At 34.8% G+C, this 25,313-nt stretch overlaps 1 protein-coding gene across 3 annotated transcripts in view; it reads right to left on the bottom strand.

The window, feature by feature from the left end:
• The window catches only part of LOC149817031 (uncharacterized), a 166,959-nt gene extending 164,180 nt beyond the window's left edge, over positions 1-2,779 (bottom strand). For 2 of the 3 annotated variants that reach the window (XM_089986718.1, XM_089986719.1), the window contains exon 1: positions 2,656-2,765. In XM_089986718.1, the coding sequence (XP_089842844.1) occupies positions 2,656-2,665 (10 nt within the window). In that variant the 5' untranslated portion in view covers positions 2,666-2,765. Of the gene's footprint in view, positions 1-2,655 lie in introns of all 3 variants that reach the window. The other variant, XM_089986720.1, reaches the window with a different exon arrangement.
• Positions 2,780-25,313: the final 22,534 nt, after the last annotated feature.

Genomic DNA, 25,313 nt, shown 5'->3' with positions numbered 1-25,313 from the left:
TATAAAGAGGTTTATGACAAGTTGGATACCAAAGAGGGCGAGAAGGATATTTATAGGCTTGCAAAGATGAGAGATAGGAAAACGAGGGATCTGGGTATGGTTAGATGTATCAAAGATGAAACGCAAAGGATTTTAGTCAAATATGACGAGATTAAGGAGATATGGAAAGATTATTTTGATAAGCTATTTAATGGAAGTCATGCTCAGGATCTTGGAGACTTCTTCATTCTTTTGCATGAGATGAATCGTGACTTCATGCGCAAGATTCAAAAGAAAGAAAGGCTTTGAAGAAAATGAAATCAAGAAGGACAGTTGGCCCAGATGGTATACCTATCGAGGCTTGGAAATGCTTGGGAGAGAAAGGTTTAGAATGGTTGACAAATCTTTTTAACAAGATTTGGCGGACAAATAAGATGCCTAATGAGTGGAGGAAGAGTACGTTGGTGCCTCTATATAAGAATAAGGGTGATATACAAGATTGCACAAACTATCGTTGTATAAAACTCATGAGTCATACTATGAAACTTTGGGAGAGGCTGATTGAGTCTAGGTTGAGGAAGGTTGCCATGATATCGGAGAATCAATTTGGTTTTATGCTTGGAAGATCAACTATGGAAGCTATACATCTTCTTAGACAACTTATTGAGAGAAATAGAGAGAGGAACAAAGATTTGCATATGGTTTTTATTGATTTGGAGAAGGCATACGATAGAGTACCTAGGAACGTTCTCAGGTGGACAATGATGAAGAAAGGTGTTTCTCTCAAGTACATTAGTATAATTAAAGATATTATGAAGGAGTAGTAACCAATGTCCGCACTTGTGGAGGGGTGACAACCAATTTTCCTATAATGGTTGGGTTACATCAAGGATCTCCTTTAAGCCCTTTCCTATTTTCTATAGTGATGGATGAGCTTACGAGATCAATTCAAATCATGGTGTATGTTGTTTGTGGATGATATTGTTTTGATTGATGATTCTAGAGTTGGGGTTAATGCTAAGTTAGAATTATGGAGACAAACATTGGAGGCAAGAGGTTTTAAGTTGTGTAAGAGTAAGACAGAATATATGGAATGTCAGTTTAGTAAGCAACGAAGTAGTGATGGGAGTGTAGTGAAGCTTGGTGAGCAAGAAATACCGGTGGATGATTGTTTCAAATATTTGGGATCTATCATTCAAAAGTATGGAGAAATTGATGAAGATGTAAATCATAGGATAAAGGTTGGGTGGATGAAATGGAAAAGTGCAACTGGAGTGTTGTGCGATCGTAGAATGCCATTCGGTTGAAGGGAAAGTTTTATAGGACGACTATTAGGCATGCTTTATTATATGGTACGGAATGTTGGGCTGCCAAGAGACATCATATTCAAAAAATTAGTATAGTTGAGATGCGTATGCTTAGATGGATATGTGGAAATACAATAAAAGATAAGATTCAGAACGAGGAGATACGTAAGAAGGTAGGCGTTGCACCCATTGAAAATAAGATGAGAGAGAATCGTTTACGGTGGTTTGGACATATTCGACGAAAGCCTAATGATGCTTCAGTTAGAAGGATGGAGAAATGGGAAAATATATTAGTTAAAAGAGGTCGGGGTAGGCCTAGGAAGACATGGATGGAGATGATACGAAAGGATATGAATGCTTTGAACTTCACCGAGGACATGGCATTGGATAGAAATGATTGGAGGAGAAGGATTCATGTGGAAGACCCAGAATGATTTTCATATCGCCGACCCCAATTGTTTTGGGATGAAGGCGCAGTTGTTGTTGTTGTTGTTGTTGTTGTTGATGATGATGTTTTTTATGGATGACTGTTGTCATTAGACAGATTTTACCTCTCAAATATAAATCTGTGTTTTCCATATTCAAAAACTTTAAGGCCCGCATTGAGAATTACTTTTCTACACATATTGGTACGTTTATCGATTAACATTATCCCTTCTACCATGTTTATCAGAAAGCTTGCTTTCAAGATAATCCAAAGCATGAGAGATTTAGGCTACCAGCAAGAGCGATCAAGCGATCCCATCATATCCTGAAGGCCATAAGTTGGGGCTGAAGTGGGTCAATTACATCCTTGACATTTTTTCCTCTGCAAAGACATGCCATTCTGAAACTGCAATCCGGCGTCATGTGCCAGCTCCATCTGACTACAACATTTGTAACCTCCATTACACCTTTCCCCTTCCATTTTCGACCAAACAAAACATCAATTGAACAATTTATAGTGCATTTCTCTCTGACCCACAGGGAGTAAATTAAGCGAATCCCCCTTTCATGTTCACATCGAACATATGCCACACTCATAACTCCACAAGCTCCCACAATCACCTTAACTCACCAACGATGAATCACAAAGACTTCAATAAAAACCATCTCTATCATTCCTAGCATCGCAAAATTCCCATTTCCAACCCTAATTTCAACATATCAAATTTCACTAACATTTTGAACAAAATCAACTCCGAAAAACACCAGACTTACTCAGGTGTGTCATCGAGAAAGAAAACAAACAGAAGAATCAAGAAAGGAAGAAAACAACCATTCCCATTCCATCCCATATTCTTGCCACAAGATCGAAACGGAACAATGCAAGAGACTGAACCAAACCATTGGAAAAACGTGTGAGAGAGAGCGTTTATTAGACGCACACCTGGTTCCATAGTGCAACTTCAACGCCATTGAAACACGTCTTCCCTTCTTCTTCTTCTTCTTCTTCTTCTTCTTACTTCGATCAATTGGTCGAACTCCTTCTCAGTCGGAGACAGAGAGAGAGGTAGGGCGGGGTTTTTGTTGAACGGGAAATTACTTATTCGCCGCTTATTTTTTAAAGACATTTCTTGGATACCCTTTTTTAAGGAAGGGCACAAATAACCTTGGACCACCAAAATCTGACCGGATCCAAAGTGAGCCTTCATGTCCTGTTCATGCTCTGGGTCATTCTTGGGAGTCAATGTTGTCGGTATCTGTTTCGGCCCTGAATCGTTTGACCACCGATTCAGCTGTATCGGACCTATACCGATACTCAATTGAATTATTCTGTATCGGCTTAAAAATAATAAAAAAATATTACATGACACATGTTAAAACCATAAAAATAATATTTAGAATTTAATTTTTTAGTATTTTTATATTTATTAAAAAATACCTGATTCAAGCTCGCAATGTATCGATTTGCTGCCGATACGATGCGTATTGGCCGATAGATAACATTTGGCACTCAAACTGCTCAGCTTCTCAATCTTTGTCACTCTTGGTCTGTGTTCTGATTTGATTCTCCATTTGCCTAATGTCCCTCATCTTCTCAGCTTGTTTTTTTTTTTTATAGTCAAGCTGGGTTAGGCAGACCCCTACTAACCAAAACATATGATTTTTACACAAGTGTTTATCATTCTTCCTCTTGCTAACTGTGCTAGGTTTTTAACCAAAAAAATTGAGTGAACGTTCCAAGTTCAAATCCCAATGGTGGGTCAGACTAACCCCAACTTGCCTATCTTAAAAAAACTAAGTTTTTGAGGGATTAGTAATAAAAAACGGGAGCTTTAAGTCCATTTGATTGTTTTGGGCAATCCATGCGGTACTTAGTTTTGGCTCTTAATACACAATTAGCCTAATGATTAGTGGCATGGGGGTGCTAGAATAAGACTTTAAAATATTCTCAGTAAAAGTGATGGAACAAGATACCATACTTCATTTGTGTTTGTTAAAACTCATAAAGATGAATCTGGATCCAAATTTTCATTAGTTGGATCCACAATGATCTTTGAATCCCTTGGTCCCTAACAGACCCAAACATTGCCTAGTTGGGGTAACTTGGTCTCGAGCTTGATTTCCTTGGGGATGGCAGATGTTGCTGTCAGATATTGAATGATTGGGGATAGTTTGGTCATTTTAGTAGACACGTGTCACATTGGTGGCCTTTGTTGGCACCATGGTGGTGTTCATCTGACGACGTGGGAACTGCCGATATCACAAACTCCACTCAATCATGGATTTTTTTGTCTCTTCTCTACCCTCGCTATTTATTTGTAACGACTGGTTTGCCCTTATGGTTAGTTTTCTATGGTTACTGTAAATGGGAAAAGAAAACCATGAACCTGAAAAAGATAGCACTTTGATTTGGACTGTGAGTCAGTCATGAGTCACCTAAGGTTTGGACACTTCTACAAGGAAGGAGTACAATCTAAATTGGATAAGGTCAGTATCGGACCCGAATCTACCATACTATTTCTGGATTTTGATGATCCTTCAAGAATTGAGTGTGTATTTGGTCATATTCTGATCCACTTAATCAAATCAGTTTTGGATTCCGATGGGATTCAGATTGGTATTTTAGGTTGGATCTAATTTGGATTCGGATCAAGATCGGGTCAATTGCATTTCAATGTAGGGAGCCTATTTTGCATATGATTTTATGAAATTTAGCTTGAGTTTTTTTTAAAGAAATACCGTTTTGCATGCATACGAAGCAAATTTTACTTATGTACATAAAAAGATTAAAAATTTTTGAGAAAAATTGTGTTGGTGTCAGCTTTTACAAACTTCAATAGAAGGCCGTTTGCTTCACGCAGTGTAAAGGGGAATCACAGGAAACTAGAATCCCCCCAAAGCCTCCTTGGGCTGAAAGTGATTCCATGGAAACCTTTTATTTGGGAGGAAACTGTGTGGGCGTCACTGACTCTTTCCCGCTAGCGTTTGTTTGAACCCAGGCAGGAAAGGGAGCTGAAAGATCAGTTTCACATGAAAGTGGGGTGTGAAAGAAATGGCCTCTAGTATCTTTAGGGAACTCCTCATAGTTTTTTTTTATGACGAGGAACCTTAATTAGCTGAAGTGAGGAAAACCCCAGGTCTCTCGACCACTCTGCCTTACGTGGCCCACCTCTGAAAGCTACGGTCACAACTGTGGCCAGCGGGGTTTGATCCGGTGCCTTCGTCTCAGCACCCTCACAACCACCATGTAGTGGTGCTAACTCGTTGAGTCATAGTGCTCCATTTGGCATCAGTCCTGACCGGCGACATCAATTGTAGACACTCCTACCATGGATTGCATTGTTTGTTTCTGAGCCGATTCCAATTTCATGTCTTATAGTTTAAGACCAGTCTTAGTCTGTTTCTTTGTTGATTATTTTGCTAAATTTCATGTCTTATAGAAACCTAAAGCCACATCCTTCAAAATATCCAACTCAATTTGGGTTGATTGGAATCCTTGTTGGCCAAAAGCATTGGAGAACGCTACTTACCAGAAGCCGCCATTGTCAATCCCATTGAAGCTTCGATAGACTTGAGTGGTCGGTGTTCTCTTCAGCAAATTGGGGCTCTCGATGAGCCTAGGCCATCAGGTCAAATGGTGAGCAGGACCCTTGAACCCAGAGAGAGAGAGATGTTACCCTTGGTAGTCCTAGTTAAGCTACCATGGATCTCTTTATAAAGTGGGAGGAGGCTTTTCATTTCATGGGATATTAAGAAGTATTCATGGACAATTATGAGAACAATTCATTTCTCATAAAATGGCCTGTAACTCAAAAGCCTTATATAGCTCAAAAGCCTCCAGAGAAGACCCTATGTTTTCCCTTGATGGACCCCATGTCAACATGAGTTACTTCTAGTTGGACCCGCTCCATAAGTCCAACACTCTTTTACTTGATCCATTGACACATAACCGTACATAATCGAGGTTTTTTACTGTTATTTTGATTTAATTAACATTGTGGGTTCACATGCTAGCCTTTATCACAAGAATGAATCATATCAGTCATAGAAATGAATATCTCTATATGAGATGTTATATTTTCATGTACTATAATATTCTTCATTTTTAAGTATTTAGCATGTTAAAAATACATTTATGAACATGTTGGTCTCTTACTTATTCTATTGGTCTTTTTTTAATATTGTTATTCTGTTATTTGATGATGCATGAAATGCACATCATTTTTGTAAAATATTCATGCATTTTCATGTGTTTTTAATATTTAGAACTCATGTGTTGATATAATTAGGTATAAAGATATCTTGGTTCGAATTTCACTCGAATTAGAGTTAAAATGAGAAAAATAATGCATTTTTAGTATTTTGGATCGATTTTCGAGATAGACTGGATCCAATTCTGACCCAAGAGTTCAAATTTGAATCTTGGACTGAACCCAAACCCTAAATATTCATAAACTCACGTGCCCTATTGTTAAATCTAAAAATATTTTTTGAAAACCACCTCTTGCTAAAGTATTTTGGTACTTAGTTGCAAATGACTTAGAATTTAGAAGTTAGAACTAAAACTAATTTTAGGTGGCTTTTTGAATTAGGTTTAATTTAGAGAGTATAAAAAGTTCAGAAAAAGAGGAGGTCAACATTTTTGGAGTTTGAAAAACCGCTCCTCTCTCTCTCTCCTCTCTCTCTCTCCTCTCTCACACGCCCCTCACTTCGAGCGTGTGTCTTCTCTTGTTCTTCTTTAATTCATTCATGTTTTTGTATTCTTTGAGGTGTTATTTTATTTCTCTTTTGCAAGGCTGCAGACCACGTGGGAGCTTCGCCTCGATGGTGTGTCATCTACACCAATGTGGTTGGTCATCTCTCTCTCCATACGACTCTCCTCATTTTCTTCGAACCCTCTTCAAATTGACTTCCAAGTGAGTGTAGCAATGCAAGGAGGGGCTGCAGTGCATCAAAGAACATGCTGGGCATGTGGACCATCTCCATCAACCGCTCTTCCTCCCCCCCTCACTCATCGGATCGCCCTAGAGGTTGGTCATCTTCACCCTTTTCTTCTAGATTAGATCGAGTCCACCAATTGTGAATCATTTTCCCCATTTTCTATTTCTTATGTCGCTGATTTTTTTTCTAGTAATGGTCACACCTGCTGACCATGTTTTTACAGATTTATAAGCCTAAAATTTAATCTAGATTATTGTGTTTCTATTTTGTTTTTGTGCATTTTAGTAAATCGGCTAGATATAGTTTAGCCGATTTTGCTGATTTTTAGTTGTGAATTTTGATTTTTTTTTTGTAGCAGGTTACAACAGATAACAATGTGTTTTATAATCCCTAGAGTCGAGTTTAGATGTGTTTTAGGGTAAGTAGAGAAATAGTTTTAATGTGCTAACATTTTGTCTTTAGTAAAAATCATTTTTCTTAGTATAGGTAAAATCATTTTTTTTAGTTCAAGGGTTGTCGTTTTCTTTAAAAGGGGTGGCAGCCATTAGAGGTACAACAAGGTATGAGTATAGTTTTTTGTTGGTATTAGGTTTAGAAAAGTCATTTAGAGTTGTCTAGATTCAATGCCTTTAGGTTAGTCAATAGCTAGCTAAATTAGGTTATTTTATTTCTAATTTTTAGCTACTAACGATTTTCTCTTTTCTTCTAAGTTTGTCCGTGCATATATGTTAGGTATTAGCTATGATAGTTAGTATATAGAATAGGTAATTAGCTTAAGTTAATTTAAGATTAGTATTTTCAATTTTTAAAAGGCGGATAGTGTGGTAATTGCATAACAAATGGCGAGTTTAGCAAGTGGTGGGAGTTTCTAAAAATTGTGAAATCCACTTGGAGAAAGTCTTTGGTCTCTTCCCCAAGTCCAGCCAAGAGGATCTTTTCCTCTCTTCAATTTAGGCAATGGACTCAAATTTCAAATTTATAACTAAAAGCCTTCTTGAACGATTTTAGAAAGAATATCATAATTCTTTAGCAAGTCAAAAACGTGTGGGCCCACTTGGGGCTGACGTTTTTGACTTTAAAAAAGAAAGACTCCTTCTTAAGGTAAGACTTTATGGGGCCCACTTGATTCTAAAATTTGTCATTTAGCTCTAATACCTTCTTTCAATTAATTACATAGCTTAGTATAATTAATTGGATATATTTTTAGTTTAGGAAACATTTGACTTAGGCGTGTAACTTTGTGCATATCTTTTAACATTATTATTGCATATTAGTTAAATACATTTTGTTGCATTGTGTGATTTAATTAGTCATAGTAGGGTCCACTAGGGGGAGTGAATATCCAACCTTGAGTCAAATCCAAAACCCGCCTCATTGTGCCCTAATTGACTAACTTAACCTTAGTTAGTTTTACATTAACTTTTAGTTTTAAGTCCAATTAGTTTTATAATTCCAGTTAAGTTAGTATTGTATTTTAAGTTAGGTACCTTAGTCTTAGTTTGCAATGGTAGCTTAATTAGAATTTACCTACTGGTTATTTTAGAATTAACTCATGTTCTTTAAGGTAAATTGGAATCTAATTGTAAATTTATCTATTTTTATCATAATTAGATGTTGTTTACTGTTATTTAGTATAGCAGTAAGTCTGTAAGTCTGTTTGTGCTCAAGCTCATGATGCATAAATTGAATGCCTTTATTTGAATAGTGCACTGAATTTCTAAACCAGATTTTACAGCAACTTGCAGTCATCATTTTATGTGATTTTTTTTTTAGTTCTTCTGAAAAAACGGTTCTATTCTCTTCCTTGGTGTGTTTTCTATCTGCAGACCAAAAATTAGCTTAATTGGAGTTAGTTTGGTCTAATTTGTAAGAATTTTTTCAAAAATAGGTTTTTCGGGTTTTAAAATTTTCGGACAGGCGATTTCCAAATTTTTATCAAATTTGAAATGCTTATATCTGGAGCTTCCGAATGAATTTTTCAGTTCTGTAAAGTCTGACAGATTCTTGAATGTGTCGAAAATAGAATAAATTTTTTTTTTAGCAATTTTAGATTTTGGTTGCCCCTCCAAACTATCTATTTTTAAAAACTTGTCAGAATTCAATTTTGCACTACATTGAGGGCAAAACAGATATTTTCTGAATTAGTTAGTTTTATGTTATTTTTCATATTTTTATGCATATTAGTTAGTGTATTTATGGTAATTAGCTTAGTTAGATTTAACATACATTAATTAGTTTAATTAGAATTTATATTTTGATTTAATTTTAGTTTAATTACAAATTAATTTTTAGTAGTTGTTTTTAGAAATAGAATTAATTATAATTTAGAATTTATTGTAATTGTTTAAATACTGAGTTTTTGTTTTATTTTGTTTAGGTTGACAAGCAGCTACATGTTACAAGGTCAATTTTGTCAAGCACGAGAAAGCTTGAATTGGTGAAATAATAGAAATACGCGTACGATCTGGAGAAGGCTTTAGCAACCTACTTTAGGATTTGTTTTTAGTTAATTTTTACTTTTAGTCTGTAACTTAATTATAGTTGCAGTGTTTGACTTAATTGTAAGCATCTATTATATTAATAAAGTAAAATTCTTAGATTTAATCAGAATATTTTCCTATTCACTGAGGATTCGACTCATACTTGTCACGAAAGTAGAAAGTCAATTTTTATATTTTTGGTTGATGAATTTCTAAAATCTTTTATTGAAAAATATGTTTTAAAAATACCACTAGAAAAAGATGAGCCATTATTCCCTCTTTATAAATGAGAAATACCTTATACAGAATCAACAATGCACAAAATCATAGATAATCAATTTAGTTTCATAAATGTGATCACATATAAGCAAAATGTATTGTCATACATTAGAAAGAATCAAATAGACTCATCCCCATTATATTTTGAGAATATAATTCTGGTGTTAGCTCTTTAGTAAAAATATTCATAGTCATTTTCTTCGTACCGAATTTATCAATACACACTAAATGAATCTCAATCATTTCTTTAACAATAAAGTACTTTAACTCCATTTGTCGACATGAGCTTAAGCCCTTATTGTTATTTGAGAAAGACGTGACAGCTTCATTATCACATAAGATTTTTAGTGGTCTCTCAATCGAGTTAACTATACCAAGACCCATAATGAAGTTTTTGATCTGTATAGCTTGAGACAAAGTCTCGTATAGAGCAATAAATTCTGCTTCTATGGTGTGAGCCGTAGTTGTCAACTGATTTCGGCTTCTCCATGAGACAGTACCACCAGATAATAGGAAGTCGTATTCAGTAGTAGACTTTCTATTGTTGAAACATCTTCTTAAGTTTGTATCAGAGTATCTGATAACCTTTAGGTGGTCAACCTTTCAGTAGGTCAACATATAGTACTTCATTCCTTATAAATATTGTATGACCTTCTTCATCACCTTCCAGTGCACAATGTCTGGATTAGACTGATATCTATCAAATATCTCAATAGCAAATGTGATATCTAATCATGTACAGGTCTGCGCATATTGCACACTCCCAATTGTTGAAGCATATAAGATGCTTGCCATCTGAGCCTTTTCATTATCATTCTGAGAACAGTCATTTAAACTAAATTTATCTCATTTTACTATCTTTTAAGAACCATAAGGATATAGGATTTCTCAAAGAGGCTAAGGACACCTTTGGTTCTATCATGATGAATTTTAATTTAAAGAACATATGCGGCTTCACCCATGTCCTTCATATCAAAATGATAAGAAAGATTTTTTTGTCTCGTGTAGTATACTGAAATCATTAGTTGCAAGAAGAATATCATCAACATCCAAAACCAAAATTATGAACTTACTCTCACTAGCCTTAAGGTATATGTAGCGATCAATAATGTTTTCAGTGAATCCAAAATTCAAAATCACCTGATTGAATTTTTTATACCACTAGCGAGAGGCTTGTTTAAATTCATAGATTGATTTTTTCAATTTGTAAACTAAATTATTTGAGTCATATACACTGAAACTATGAGGTTGTTGCATATATACCTCTTTTTTCATGCCTCCATTCAAGAAAATTGTTTTTGTATCCATTTGATGTGGCTCTAAATCAAAATGAGTTACGAGGGCCATAATTATTCTCAACGATTCCTTAGTTGAGACAGGAGAAAAAATTTATTATAATCAATGTCCTTTATCTGTGTGAATTCATTTGCAACAAGTTTAGCCTTTACCTCTCTACACACCCTTTCAAATTTCTCTTATTCTTAAAAACCCACTTATAACCAACTAGTCTAACTTTAGTAGGTCGAAGTACAAGTTCTCACACTTGATTCTTTACTATAGAGTCAAGTTCTTCTTTCATGACATTGATCCAATGTATCAATATTTCACTTTCAATGGCTTTTGTAAAGGTTTAGAGGTCGTTATCAATAACTATGAAATCATTAGAATCTTATAAATGCACCACATAGTCTCAATGAATAGCAGATTTTTTGGATCTCATGGACCTCCATACAGGTACTATAGGTGGTTTAAACTGAACATTTGTATCCTGTTGTTATTGTATATCCTCATAAAAACTTGTTCAACTTGGGATTGATGTTCATTAACCGGATTTTCTCTAACATCATCCAAAAGAACATTGATTAGGAAAACTTGACATTTTTCCTTCGTAGGTATAAAAATAGAATCCTGCAATTCCTTAAATGCAAGACTTTGAGATGCATCTATCCTAATAGAACTGTTTTTAAGAAATCTTATTTTATATGTTTTCACTGTTTGTGGTATATGGGATAGATAATAAAACCTAAAGCCCTTTAATCTTTCTAGGTAATCAATGAAAAAATCACTAGTTGTCATAGGATCAAAGACTTTTATATATAAATTATACAATTTAGCTTCAGCTAGACATCTTCATATGTGCATATATGACAAGGAGGGTTTTCTACCAATACATAACTCATAAGGAGTATTTTGAACAACCTTATAGGAACTTTATTTAATATGTGCATTGTTGTCCTAAGAGTTTTACCCCATAAGGTTAAGAGAATGTTTGAGTGATTTAACATCATTTGAATCATTTTCTTAAGCATACAGTTTCTCTTTTTAGCTACATCACTCTAGTAGGTATTACTAGGCATAGTATATTGAGGCACAATGTCTTTTTTCTTTAAAAATCACGCTAATGGCCTTTCCTTTTGTCTTATCTTAATGAAAAGACAATAATATTCACCACCTATATTAGACTTAACCACTTTTATAACTCCACTGGTCTATTTCTTTACCTCTTTCTTGAAGTCTATAAAAGCATAAAGACTTCTTATTTCTCAAATAACTAGAGATATATATACCGTGAATAATCGTCTATAAAGGTGACAAAATATTTTTTACCTGTGTAACACAAAAAAATGACCTGCAAACATTGGTATGAACAATCTCTAATTTTCTATTATTGTATTCAACATCATTCTTATATGTGTTATACTATTTAGCCTTTATACAGTCAATACATGGTTTTGTATCCTTGAAGTCAAGGGATCCTAGAATTCCTTCTTTCACAAGTCTTTGGACTCTCTTTTTTGAGATGTGTCCTAACATTCAATGTCAAAGCAAATAAGATTAATTATCCTTTAAACCATGCTTATTGTCAATCATTGTATTTTCAAAAGAATGAAATTCTCAAATTTAGAGTTTGGTTTTTAAACGATACAAACCATCACACGCATATGCAGAACCAATAAGAATATAATTTTTAACAATAATAAACTTGGATTTTCAAAACTAAATGCAAAACCAAACTTATCAAGTTTTGAAATAGAAATTAAGTTTCGACTATAGGATGAAACATAAAATATATCAACCAAATCCAAAATAAATCTAGACTCCGATACAACTTTATAAATCCTAACATTCTTGACGTGCAAGCACATCTTGTTTTATGAGAAGATGATTCTTTCATGCTTCGTTGGTTTCTTTTTATTTAGAAATGTCGGCAAAGAATTAACAATATGCACCGTGACTCCATCATCAATCCACCAACTATGCAATGGAATATGGATTAAATTGCATTCATGCGAAACAATTGAAGTGTTACATTTATTCTCAAGCCATTTTTTATGCTTCATGCACTTCACCTTCTTATGTCCTTAATTCTTACAGAAAAACACTTTATAGAAGAATCACAACCCTGTGATTTAGTTTTTGACTGAGAGTTGAAACTCTTTCAAGCATTTTTTTTTTTTGCTTTTCTTTTTGAAGAAACCCTTCTTTTTCCTTGGCCTATATTCTCCCAGATAAAAAGTCATATGTGCACTTGACACCTTCTCACCCTTCAATCTTTCTTCCTCTTCAACACACTTGGTTAAAAGGTCATTAAAGGAACACTCTTCATTATGTGCATTGTAAGAGATCTTAAAGGGTCCATATTCAATAGGCAACGAGGTCAAAATTAGATAGATTATGAAAGATTCTAAAATAGCGAACTTCATGCCATTCAACTGAGATGCAATGTTTTTTATTTCCAAAATATGTTGTCGAATATGACTATCTCTAAAATATTTTATATACACTAACTTCAACATCAAGGTAATGGCCCTAGCCTTATTAGAATGGACAAATTGAGCGTCAATGACTCCTAAAATTTCTTTACTGTCTTGCAGTGAGGAATGTTACCTCGAATATTCTTAACCATTGTACATTACACAAGTAACATGCTAAGTCTATTTGAGCGCTCCTACTTCTTAAAGGCAGCCTTCTGATTGGCTATACTTTGCTCTGTGAGAGCGGCAGACTCATTAATTCTTAACGTTAAATCTAGGTCCATACATCTCAAAGTAAATAGCACTATTTTTTTTAATTTAAAAAATAAGATATGTCTAAGATGCGAATATTACTAAAACCTTCAATGATTATGCATGTATTTTGCATTTTATTCATATTATTTTATGCATGATCCAGTGGAAATTATTTTAAAAACCCATTTTTGTCATTAGTTTCGAGAAACCGCATCAGAATTGAAAATATTAAAAAATCATGTATTTCAAAGCTTGCCCTGCATTTTTAGTGTTTCTAGTAGTTTTAGAATTTTTTTAATTATAGTTTAGTTAGATTATGTTATAATTAGCTAATTTTAGTTTGTTTAGGAATATGTATTTTAGAAAAACACATTTTTTAAAGAAGAGCCCTTTTGAAAAATCTTTGGATTTGTTTTGAAAAACTTGTTTTAACCTAATTATATTAGTATAAATATGATGTTTTTAGCATGGAAACATTTTTTCCAGCATTGGATTCACACCCTCCTCTCTCTCTCTCTCTTTGTTGATTTCTTCCTCTCCCTCTTCTTCTCTTCCTCCTCCTCCTCATTTTTCTTCTTTTTCTTCTTGCTTCTAGCCCTTTTTGTTGTCGGCATCATTATCTTTTTCGTCGGAGAGGCGTGCGTACAGCTTGGGATCAACCACACTCTCTTCTCAACTCATTTGTTGAAGGCGGATCGTCTGGTTTGCTTCTTCTTTCTCATTTCACCGTATTACAAAGCATGCCCCTGCAATCATGATAATGCATGCATATTCATGACAAGCTATGTATAATAACATTAAAAACACAAACTCATCTTAGGTCTCATATGCATAAATGAATTTTTGATGAAACACATCATATATGTCATGAATTTTAGTCATAATTCATGCTTAAATATCATGGATAATACAAAACAATATCAAATGCATGCAAATCATGCATTCATATAATAGCATTAAAAACACAAACTCATCTTAGGTCTCATGTGCATAAATGAAATTTTGATGAAACACATCATATATGTCATGAATTTTAGTTATAATTCATGCTTAAATATCATGGATAATACAAAGCAATATCAAATGCATGCAAATCATGCATTCATGATAAAATTACACATAAAATCATGATTAAAATGATAAAAACATATTATATTTAATACCTTAGGTCCAAAGCGGTCATAAAATACCCTGAACTAATATAAAACGGTATTGAACCCGTCAAGAAAGACCCTGAACTAATCTTAAAACAGTCAAACAGGTCTAAAACATGCACAAAAGCTTCTAAACCCCTAAAACTAAATGAGAAAACTCCTCTTTTTTCTGATATACAAGAAAACAGAGTCTCCTCTTGAAGGAACCGTTGAAAAACCTTTTAGAACCAATCAAAAAGAGCTTCAAACTAGTCCCAAAATGCACTAAATTTGTCATCGGTTTAACTACTTAAAGGGTCAAACAGTGCATGGATCCTATTTCAAACATGATCCTATTTTAATTGTTTTTGGGTTTTGTACTGTGTTCCTCCCGGATAGGGTTCCATTATAGCTACAGTGGAACCTGACAACACCCCCCTCCCCCCCCCCCTGAAAACTTAATTTTTTTTACAGGGTTACGGTTACACCCGTAACCGTTCTCACCCCTAGCGGCTGGCCACGACAGTCATCGACGACGGCCGGCCTCCGGTGGTCAGCTGCCGTCAAATCCAATCGTTTGTCGATGGCTGTGGTGGTTAAAACCCAAAATAGAAATGGGGTTTTAACTTGGTTGCCCCGACAGCTGCCATTGGTGGCCGGCCCCCTTGAGACCCACGATTGACTGGCCTTCGATGGCCAGCCACCGTTGGCCTTGGTCGTGAGCCACCGACTGCTCAGGTGAGAAAAAAAAAGTTTGGCTGGGGCTGACATCCCCTATCCAATGACTGCTAACACAGGCGCCTGCCTCTTGCGGTCTGCCACCACCATCGACGGTCAGCCTCAGGCGGTAGCCGCTGCCGAGAATGGTCATCCAACCATCGATGGCAACCGGTCTTGCGACCGACTGTGGCTGTTTGCAGTCGTAGTCGATCAGCAGCCACTGGCGGCCACCACCTGCGGCTGGCCTTGGCAGCCGCCAACGACGACCGACCAACATAGGTCAGACGGTAGTCGGGAGAGAAAACTTAGCGAGGGGTTTGGCTTACCCGCCTGAAACCGAATTTCGGTGACCTTGCTTGCGGATAGAGTGCGCCAACATACCCACACCGAAGATACGTGCAACAGAGGCGTGGTGTGGGCCCATAACCCTAGTGAAAAACATTAGAGATTGCTATTTTCAAAAGCCATGGTCGATCTTATTGAAGCTTCGATAAACGTACGTGGTGGGCATTTTTCTTAATCAATCGATGCCCTCGATGAGCCAAAGACATCAGGTCAAATGACAAATAAGACCCTTAACCTAGAGAGAGATCACCTTTAGTAGGCTTTTCATTTTATGGGTTATTAAGAGGTATTCATGGACAATTATAAGAACAATCCATTTCTCATAAATGTCCTGTAACCCAAAAGCCAATAGAGAAGACCCTACGTCTTCCCTTGATGGACCCGTGTCATATGGGTGACTTCAGGTTGGACCCACTCTATATGTCCAACAATCCTTTCTTGTATTCCTTATTGATAGGAAACAATATTGTTTTCTTTCTTTAAATTCTTATACAAGTTGTGTCAAATTTGATATCCAAATAAAGTTACAACTGAGTGAGTGTGACAGATAGATTGACTACGTTTAGAATCTTGAATATAAGGGTATTTCCTTCAGTATCTTTTTGGTAGTTTCCCTTCAAGAACTCAAAGAAAATCCATTTCTCCTACCTTATGAGATGGGACAAATTTTTAGCAACTTTGGGCGAGAGCAGCTCAGGTTAGGGATGGCAGTGGACTTGGGAAAGCGGGCCCCGCCCCACGGGGATGGACGTGCACTTTTCCCCGCCCCGCCCCGCCTCATCCCCATTTGAACCGGGGATGGAGAGCATGAAACGGGGATGAAGGCGGGGGTGGAGGATAAAATCCATCCCCGCCAGGGAGGCGGGACGGGGGTGGAGACCTTGTCCCCCGCCCCGCCTCGCCCCACTGCCATCCCTAGCTCAGGTTATCCCGTGTGGATGACAAGAGAGAAAACTAGGTTTCATATAAACGTGGTTTTTGATAAACTTGGTTTATTAAAAACCAAGTTTTATTGGTGTTTGGATGACCCAAATGTGAAAATCAGGGTTTTGAAATTTTAAAATACAAGAAAGCAATGACAAAAAACAGCTAACCGCCAACTAGAAAATGACCCGGCTGGTGCCTCCCAGAATGGGTTGCACTAGCCCAGCCATTTTTCAGTCAGTCGCTGGCTAGAAAATTGACAAAAAAAGTGAAAAACAAAAAACCAGACACTTTTTTGTTTAGGCTGGTGCCCCTCAGCAAGGGTGGCACTAGCCTGCACATTTCCAGGTCGATGGTTGAAAATAATTAAAAAAAGAGAAATTTAACAAAAAAAATGAAACTGACCACTTTCCAGCTAGCCACCGGCCTGGAAATGGTGGCCTCCCAGCAAGGGTGGCACCAACACAACCATTTTACGGCCAATGGTTGGCTGAAAAAATGGTGAGGTATTCTTAAATTTAAAAAAAAAAGTAAAAAATGAATCAAAAAAGGAAAAAAAGATAGCTGGGTCAGTTTGCCTAGTAGTCATTAGTCTGGGAAATTGTCGGGCTGAACCGGCAAGTGGATGGCCAGGAAATAACTGGATTTATCAAAATTTTAAAAAAGGTTAAAAATGCTATAAATATTGAAAAAATTATCTGGCTATTTTTCAGTCGGTGGTTGGCCAAAAAATGGCTACGTATGTATGAAAAACTTTTTAAAAAAAACTTCAAATGTGTATCCATTTTCTGGCCGTTCGGTCTGAGTATGAGAAATGGGGGAGGCGTGGACAGGGGAAAGAGATAATACCTGATAAACTAGGTTTATCAATGAAAAAACTGGGGACACCCAATTTTCTCCAATTTTTTCAAAGCCTTATTTAAACCAGGTTTTTCCAAACCTAGTTTTAATGAAAACCAGGTTTTGCCAAATCTCACAATAATAGAAATTAGAAAACGGGAGAAAAGGAAAAGGTGTGCTTCAAACAAAAAACAAAAATGTCATTTCTTCTATGAACAAAACTAGAACGGAAATGATCGTATTGCAAAGGTAATTTGACCCAATTATCTAAAAACCTTATAATTTTTTATATTCTCTCGATGGCCAAAATCATAAATATCTGACATCATTAAGACCTTTTTACCCTTAGCAAGAATTTAGGTTTTTTTGCGATAAAATTATATCACCCATCAACTATCTCCAACACCCACTTAAATCTAGAATCTCGGGTTTTTTTACCCGAATTTAGACCTCACGAACGCGTATAAATTTATTTACAATTTTTTGATGAAATTCAAACCACCAAAATCACAAATATCATACTCTATCACATATACTTCTCGAAATCACATAAACTCCAAGTATCATAAATATCATACTTAAATATTTGTGAAATTATGATAAATATGTGATATTTCTTATTTTTTTTTGAATTTCTTGAATAATATATAAACCTACTAATTTTGCAAGTAGCTTACTTTTTTGAATATATTGCACGCTCTCGCATGAAGTTATTTGCAAATCTTTAGATATCATAAATATCATACTTAAATATTTGCAAAATTATGACAAATATGTGATATTTCTTATTTTTTACGAATTTCTTGAATCATATATAAACTTGTTGTGGCCTCCAACTTACTTATTTTTGCATAATCTAGTTTTTTTGTCTTTTCGTCCTAACCAGCAGTCCCCAACCCGCTTTTCTTTCTATAATTAATTACGATAACTAATTTAAACTCATTTGCATATATCATACTTGTTCGCATATATATTTCAAAATCTCGTGAAGTATATTTGTGAAAATACTATTATTCGGCAAAAATCGAACAATTTTGCAAAAAAGATTCTCCATATATAGATAAGTCAATATGATTAACATAGAACTAAATACAGTTGGTTTGCATGAAATCAGATAATTTAAAGTTTAACAATTATAAAGTTACATTCAATACATGGGCTTCATTATGAAGTTATAGTCAAAGTTTAACTTGATCCATTCAACTACAAAGTTTAACTTGATCTATCCAATTATAAATGTAAGTTTAACTTAATCCATTATAAATGTGCATAATTATCCACAACTTAGCTAGCTGGACAGACTCTTCTGACACCTCTCGAACTAATGTCTCTATATTTTCATTATCTTTCACACCCTTGGAAGCCCTTTCCATCATGTGCATATAGAACTTGATCATACGATTTCTTATATATGTGACATCTTCTTGAAAATAACACTTTATTAGCAAATAACTAACTACAATAAACATCTTAAACTAGTGAACAACTGACGTATAAATACATAACTGCGTAAAGTTCAATCTTTAATTTTTGCCCAAGTAATGCATATACTATATGACAAATATACCACAATCATAATTGTAAAATAAGAAAATACCAAGTAAAAACATGTACATATATGAAATAAGTTAACAAACAAATGCAAAATAATTACTCATTCTCTTGTTGAGAAATGCCCTTCATCCTCCACATCGTCCAATCTTTATAATAGTTGAACCCAAATTGCGCTAAAAAAAAAACCTACAACACATATGCATGAAAATAAAATAACAAACATAAAAAAAGATAATAAACATAAACAAAAAAGCAAGTACATTTAAGTAAGTTATGTTATCGTACTGTTTGTTTGAGGTTTTTATCTGCTAAATATGTGTTCAATGTGGAATTATATAGCCTGAAGTCCTTTTCTTCATATCTATTTTCCAAAGAACCCAGTGCTCATTGCCCCAGTTGAAAGGAATTAAGAGTTGCAATATAAATATAATATAACCAAATTGTGCACGTAGAAATTTATTTGTAAGTATAAAAAGTTGTGTAAAAACATACCTTAACATCATTAAGAAAATGATACGGCAAGTTGTTGCTCTCCAAGCAGTCAGCTGCTCCCATCTCGTTGTCCTTTAGTTGTGACCATTTGTTGTGAACATACAAGGTTTACCAATTAGTTTTTATTAATCAATAGTAAAACAATATAACATTACTTTTATAACTCATAGAGAAATATGAGGTAAGGTAAAGGATCTTCGGTAAGTTGTATTTTTCTTTGCCCTCATTGTGAGTCACTTGGAGTTGTTATACGAATCTTACTACATGCTACATAGTAAATCCAGTGTGGTAACAAAAGAACAAACAAAATTATGTGCAAACATAACAAAAAAATAAACAAATTATTTTTTTTAAATTAACACTTGTGTCACTTGCCAAGAGAGTTTATTTGTCAAACTCAAACTTTTTTGGCTCTGAGGTGTTCTCTTCTATAGTTTTACCTTTAACCTATTCTTAACAACAAAATAAGATTAATATCAAATATACACACATGATTCAGGTTATTTCTTATACCTTATATACGACCGACTATTCCTTGCTCTTTGAAACTTAGGGTTGTTTGATTTTTTTTTGTAACGTGTATGATCATACATCTCAAACTACCTAGATATACATATAAAAAAATAATTTATTAAAAAATACTAGATATACACACAAAGAAGTAATTCATTAAACACCACTGAATACAAAGAAGCAATTCATTAAATAATACTGGATATATAGATATTGTTATTCATGGTGCTACATATTGTGGCCAGCCTCACCACATATATTGCACTTGTATGGCACATCCCTGTTAAGGGTGTCAATGGGCTTGGTTTACTCAGACCTGACTTAACTAAACTCTATAGGGTCCGGGTATGGTGATAAATAAGAAGACCTGATTAAGACCCGAATCTGGACTTGAAGATCCGATTAATACATGGACCTGGGTATAGTTTATGAAATTTTATACTAGACCCAGACTAGACTCGAGTTCTGATTAAGACTCATAAATTTTTAATATAAAAATAATGAAAATTATGATTTTATCAGGTATGGACTGAGTTTAGTTCATGTAGTTCTTATCGGGTCCGAGTATGGTTTTTCTTAGAGTAGACCTAATTAGAATCTGGTCCAGACTCTATACCATACCCGAAAATCTAGTCCAAGTCTGGTTCCACCTAAATCCGAACCAAACACAACCTGTCGACACCCTAATCCCTGTGTTCTGTTCTCCATCTACTAACCTTAGGCCACCTTGCTTTGCAAACCACTTTTGGTAGATAGACAACTATAAGAATAGGTGGAGTGATGTGTGGGATATTATCCGACATCGAGAATAATAAATATTGATTATATGCATCTCAATACGATTCAACTATGAAAAACTTGTTACATGAATCTTCAGGTAGGTTATCCTCAAAATGCATTTGATCGCATGTTCGCAAGGAATCCCTTTAACCTGCCACTCTTCATAAGAGCACAAGTGCCTCTAAAGATCAACACTTTAACCATGAGATCGGTCGCAGACTTTGTACCATTATTGAACACAATGCACTACTTGCACACTTATTTGTTGTGCATTTTTCTTTAGTTCCTCTAGCTTTTCTTTTACCTTAACCACCACAACGATTATCATATGCTGCCCCACAATCTTTTTTTTCATAAACAGTTTCATCAACATGAGACAACTTTTCAATAAGTGAAATTAGGGGCTTGTCACGTATGACGAGAATTTATGAATTGAAGTTTTCCACTATTAGATGTTAATCCACCATATCTTTTCGTTGAAAAGTGACAGTTAGCCTAATTTTTTGAATTCACATTAGTGACAATATAATTGTATGCGTATGTGCTTTGTTTCTTAACTTTGTCAAAAAAATAATTGTATTGTTGTTTTGTGGCTGCTCGAGTTGCACTCCACCAAAGTGCATTGAGTGCTGAACCAAATTTTTTCAAAAAGTTCTCCTTCAAATGCTTTATGCAAAATCCCGTATGACATGTATGTCATGAGTGGGGGTCAACATATTTTAAACATGGATGCCTATTTGAGATAACTATCAATACCTCTCTCTCTCTAAACCCATTAAACTGTATGAATTTGTGCTTTAATACCTCTAAAAATTATGACCACAAATCTTTGAACTCCTTATCAACAACTATAAATGCTATTGGAAACATCTTACCACAATGATCAATATTATGGATAGACAACAATATACGCTGAGATACATGCATATTCTCCATGGGATTCACATAACTTCATTGATCAACTACTCTTTGTTTAATTGCTCCTTCATTAACTTTGGATACTTCCAAGTGAACATCACTACTTGTTAATATTGATTTTACATCCTCCTCCTCCTAAACATTTATTCACATTTCTTGGTTGTTTGGAGAATAACTATACCGGAGGCTCAATAAGTCTGTCACATATTCGATTTTATGAGATATCAAAGCTGCAAATTCCTTAAAGGCAATATTTTTTTAGACTAGTAAGATTTTCAATTAGTGTAATTCATCCTAAGTTAGTGTACTTTAGCCCTTTTAAATGCCATCATTGACTGCCTACAATAACCATGATATTATACTTTATTCCTTTCAATACTTGTGCACAGTGAACCCTAGCCCCATTACACTAACACACGAACAACAAATATTAATTAACGGACAATCAAACAATCATAAATCATCTACAATAATATATATTTTTTTATGCAAAAGCTTTAAGCATAGCACACCCTAAACGTTAAATCTGGTGGCTGGGGACATCGATGACAACACAAGAAAATATATAAAAAACATTCATAGCAATAACCAAACACAAATACACATGGGGATATTCAATGATTGTGAGTTGGATCCATTCACATCCATGATTGTAGACTGTCATATTAAACAGAAATATGCATGGGGATACCCATGTATATATTGTATGAAACTCACTTTTCAAACCTATAGATGGGGAAGTCGATCACAAGGATGATACTGCAACCTTTTCAAAATGCAAGAATCATTGCAACAGTTCTACAAAAACGTTCTTTGTAGACACAAATGAGAAGAAGAAACTCTCAAACAAAAATGAATATATATATGATTCAACAAAATCACAACTATTAAAAAAAATCATATAATAAACATTTTGCAAATATTTAAGCATCATATTTATGATTTTGTTGGTTCCCTTTAAGTGGAGTTTCACACATAAATTTATGTAATTGCAGGATATATGCGAAACAATATGATATTTACAAGAGGTGTTTCACAAATATTTTTATGCAAAATTTTTTATTATATGTAAAAGCATAGGATATTTGCGATTTTGGTAGTTTCAGTTTCACCAAAATTTTGCAAATAAATTTATGTGAGTTCATGTGTTTCTGCGTAAAAAAACATGCAATTCTAGATTTAAGTGGGTGTTGGACATAGTTGACGAGCGATATAATTTTATCGCAAAAAGGCCTAAATTCACAGTTGTGAAGGATAAAAGGGTCTTAACGATTTCAGATTATTTGCAATGTTGGGCATCGAGAGTGTAAAAAATTGTAGGGTTTTTAGGAAATTAGGTCAAATTACTCATATAGTATGATCATTTTTAAAACTAGAATCTAACATCTTCATATTTCACAAAAGCAAGTAAACTAGTGAATATGAATAAAAAGGAACAAAACTATAATCTAGCATCTTTATACTTCATAGAAGTAAGTAAACTAGTGAATCTGAATAAAAAGGCAAAAAAAAGGGTCCCATACAGACGGCAATACCACAAAAGTATCCAAAACTACTAAGGGCGACCCTAAGCCTCAACATTGCACTGGAGTACCATAGAAACAACTACACTGTCTAATTCAGGCCCAAAACCCATAAAACCCATAATGACTGGACTCACCAAAACCTCAACATTTTAAAAGGTTTCCACAAAAACATCAAAACTATAAAAAGATTCAAAACCCACAAAAACCATGATGAATAGACCCCCAAATCTTTGAAAACGGGACATTATGAATGAAGCATCAACCAGAATGAGATGAATGAAGAAGAAAACAATAGTGGGGAATGTTTCTACTATAAGAAGAGTCCTAAGCCCCATCATGGGACACTGAGAGAAAGCAACAAACTGAATAGAGACAAAAGAGAAAGATGGGAATTTGTCAATGACTTGTGAAGAGGCATGCATATTTATAGCATATTGAAGGGAGTAAATTAACTATATAATGCAGTGAATAACAATTAAATATATTTTTTAAAAATAATATAATATAGTTTTTAACCTAAAAAATTAACATATAATAACAAAATACCAGTATTTTTAAGAGTGTTTCCATTATCACAAGTAGTTGAAGGATGCTAAAGGGTTGTTTGACTCTGCATCCTGTGCATTTTTGGATGGAAATCGCGATGGGAACGTGGAGATATAACAAACCTTGTTTACGTTTATGCATTATTTATGTTTATGCTAAATTGTGGATATACATCATGACTCTTAACCTTAAACCCTAAAACATGAAATTTCCTAAAATAAGGGAAAAAATGAGGATACTTAGCAAAAATTATTATGATCTTGGCAAAAAATCAAGGAAAATTACATCTCAACAAAGTGAACAAAAAACAGGAAAAATACGAAAAAGGAAAACATAGATCTTGATGTTCAAAAAAATCTAAAAAAAAAAAAAACAAAAACAAAAAATCATGATAGAAAGCACCCTAATTTCACAAGAGAAGAAGCAAAAGTTGTTGATGTTCACCTCTCCAACAACTCTTTCGGCGTCAGTGAATGTCTTGATGATAGACGAGATGAGAGGGCATGAAAGAAGCAACAGACAACTCTACAACCAATGAACATATAAATAAAGAAGAAGGAGAAGAAGAAAAGAGATCTAGAGAGATCCTTTTAAGGTTATTCGCACACTCTTCCTCTGAGAGAGAGAGAGAGAGAGAAAGAGAGAGAGAGAGAGAGAGAGAGAGAGAGAGAGAGAGAGAGAGAGAGAGAAATATAAAAAGGGTCCGTCAATCCCTTTTTATAGATGTCACTATAACGGTGATATAACTATCGCCGTTATAGAGTAAAACCCTATAAGGATGAGATCCAAATCTCACCGTTATTGATCTATAACAGTAAGAAATTATGGCCATTAAATATAGTCGTTAAAGTATTTTAACAACAATATCTAATGGCCAGAGAATCTTGTTGTCATACATATGTCTCTAAAAACAAGATATGTGCAAGGGTAAGGCATTCCAGTGGGTATCTAGCTCATTGTTAATGATGAAGCTAATAATAGCGAGATTCATGACCATAGTAGAGTAATAATGGCAAGACATTTATGTTCTTGCTATTACCCATAAATTAGTGGGAACACAAATCTTGCTGTTATTGCTTTATAAATAGTGGCAAAAAATTTTCTTGTTGAAAAAGAGTCACCGTTATTGATCCTCATCCTTATGGTGGTATCATCCAAACATAGACCAAACTTGGTTTTAATCTGAAAACCAGGTTTACACCCAAAACTCAGTTTTGGGTGTCACCCAAATGAGACCTAAATTGGATTTTATTTCTTATGAGTTTCTTAGGACGATCATTAGAATATGTAGATGCCTTGGTTTTGACACAAATATCATCATTTTGAGCATGACATTGGAAAATTTAGGTTCATTTGGTTGTGTTCATCCCTCTTGGAATGCATTGCACTAAGTGTGTATGCCTATGTGAGACACACTGAAGCACCCACAAATCTTTTTAATCAACCACAATAAATTTAAAGCATTGAGGGCTAGTGTGGTGCGAAAGTATTCACCTGTCACAAGACGACGATAGACACCCATTGGTAGAGGGTGTCCCTTATCTCGATGAAGGCAAGCAAATGTACATGAGGAGGGAAGGAAGTTGCATATGGGGTTTTA

The sequence above is a fragment of the Nuphar pumila genome, chromosome 14, assembly GCF_984573655.1.
Source record: "Nuphar pumila chromosome 14, dmNupPumi1.hap1.1, whole genome shotgun sequence".
NCBI classification, from domain to species: Eukaryota; Viridiplantae; Streptophyta; class Magnoliopsida; order Nymphaeales; family Nymphaeaceae; genus Nuphar; species Nuphar pumila.
Note: the sequence above shows the minus strand (reverse complement) of the source record. Positions and strands in the feature narration are given on the sequence as shown.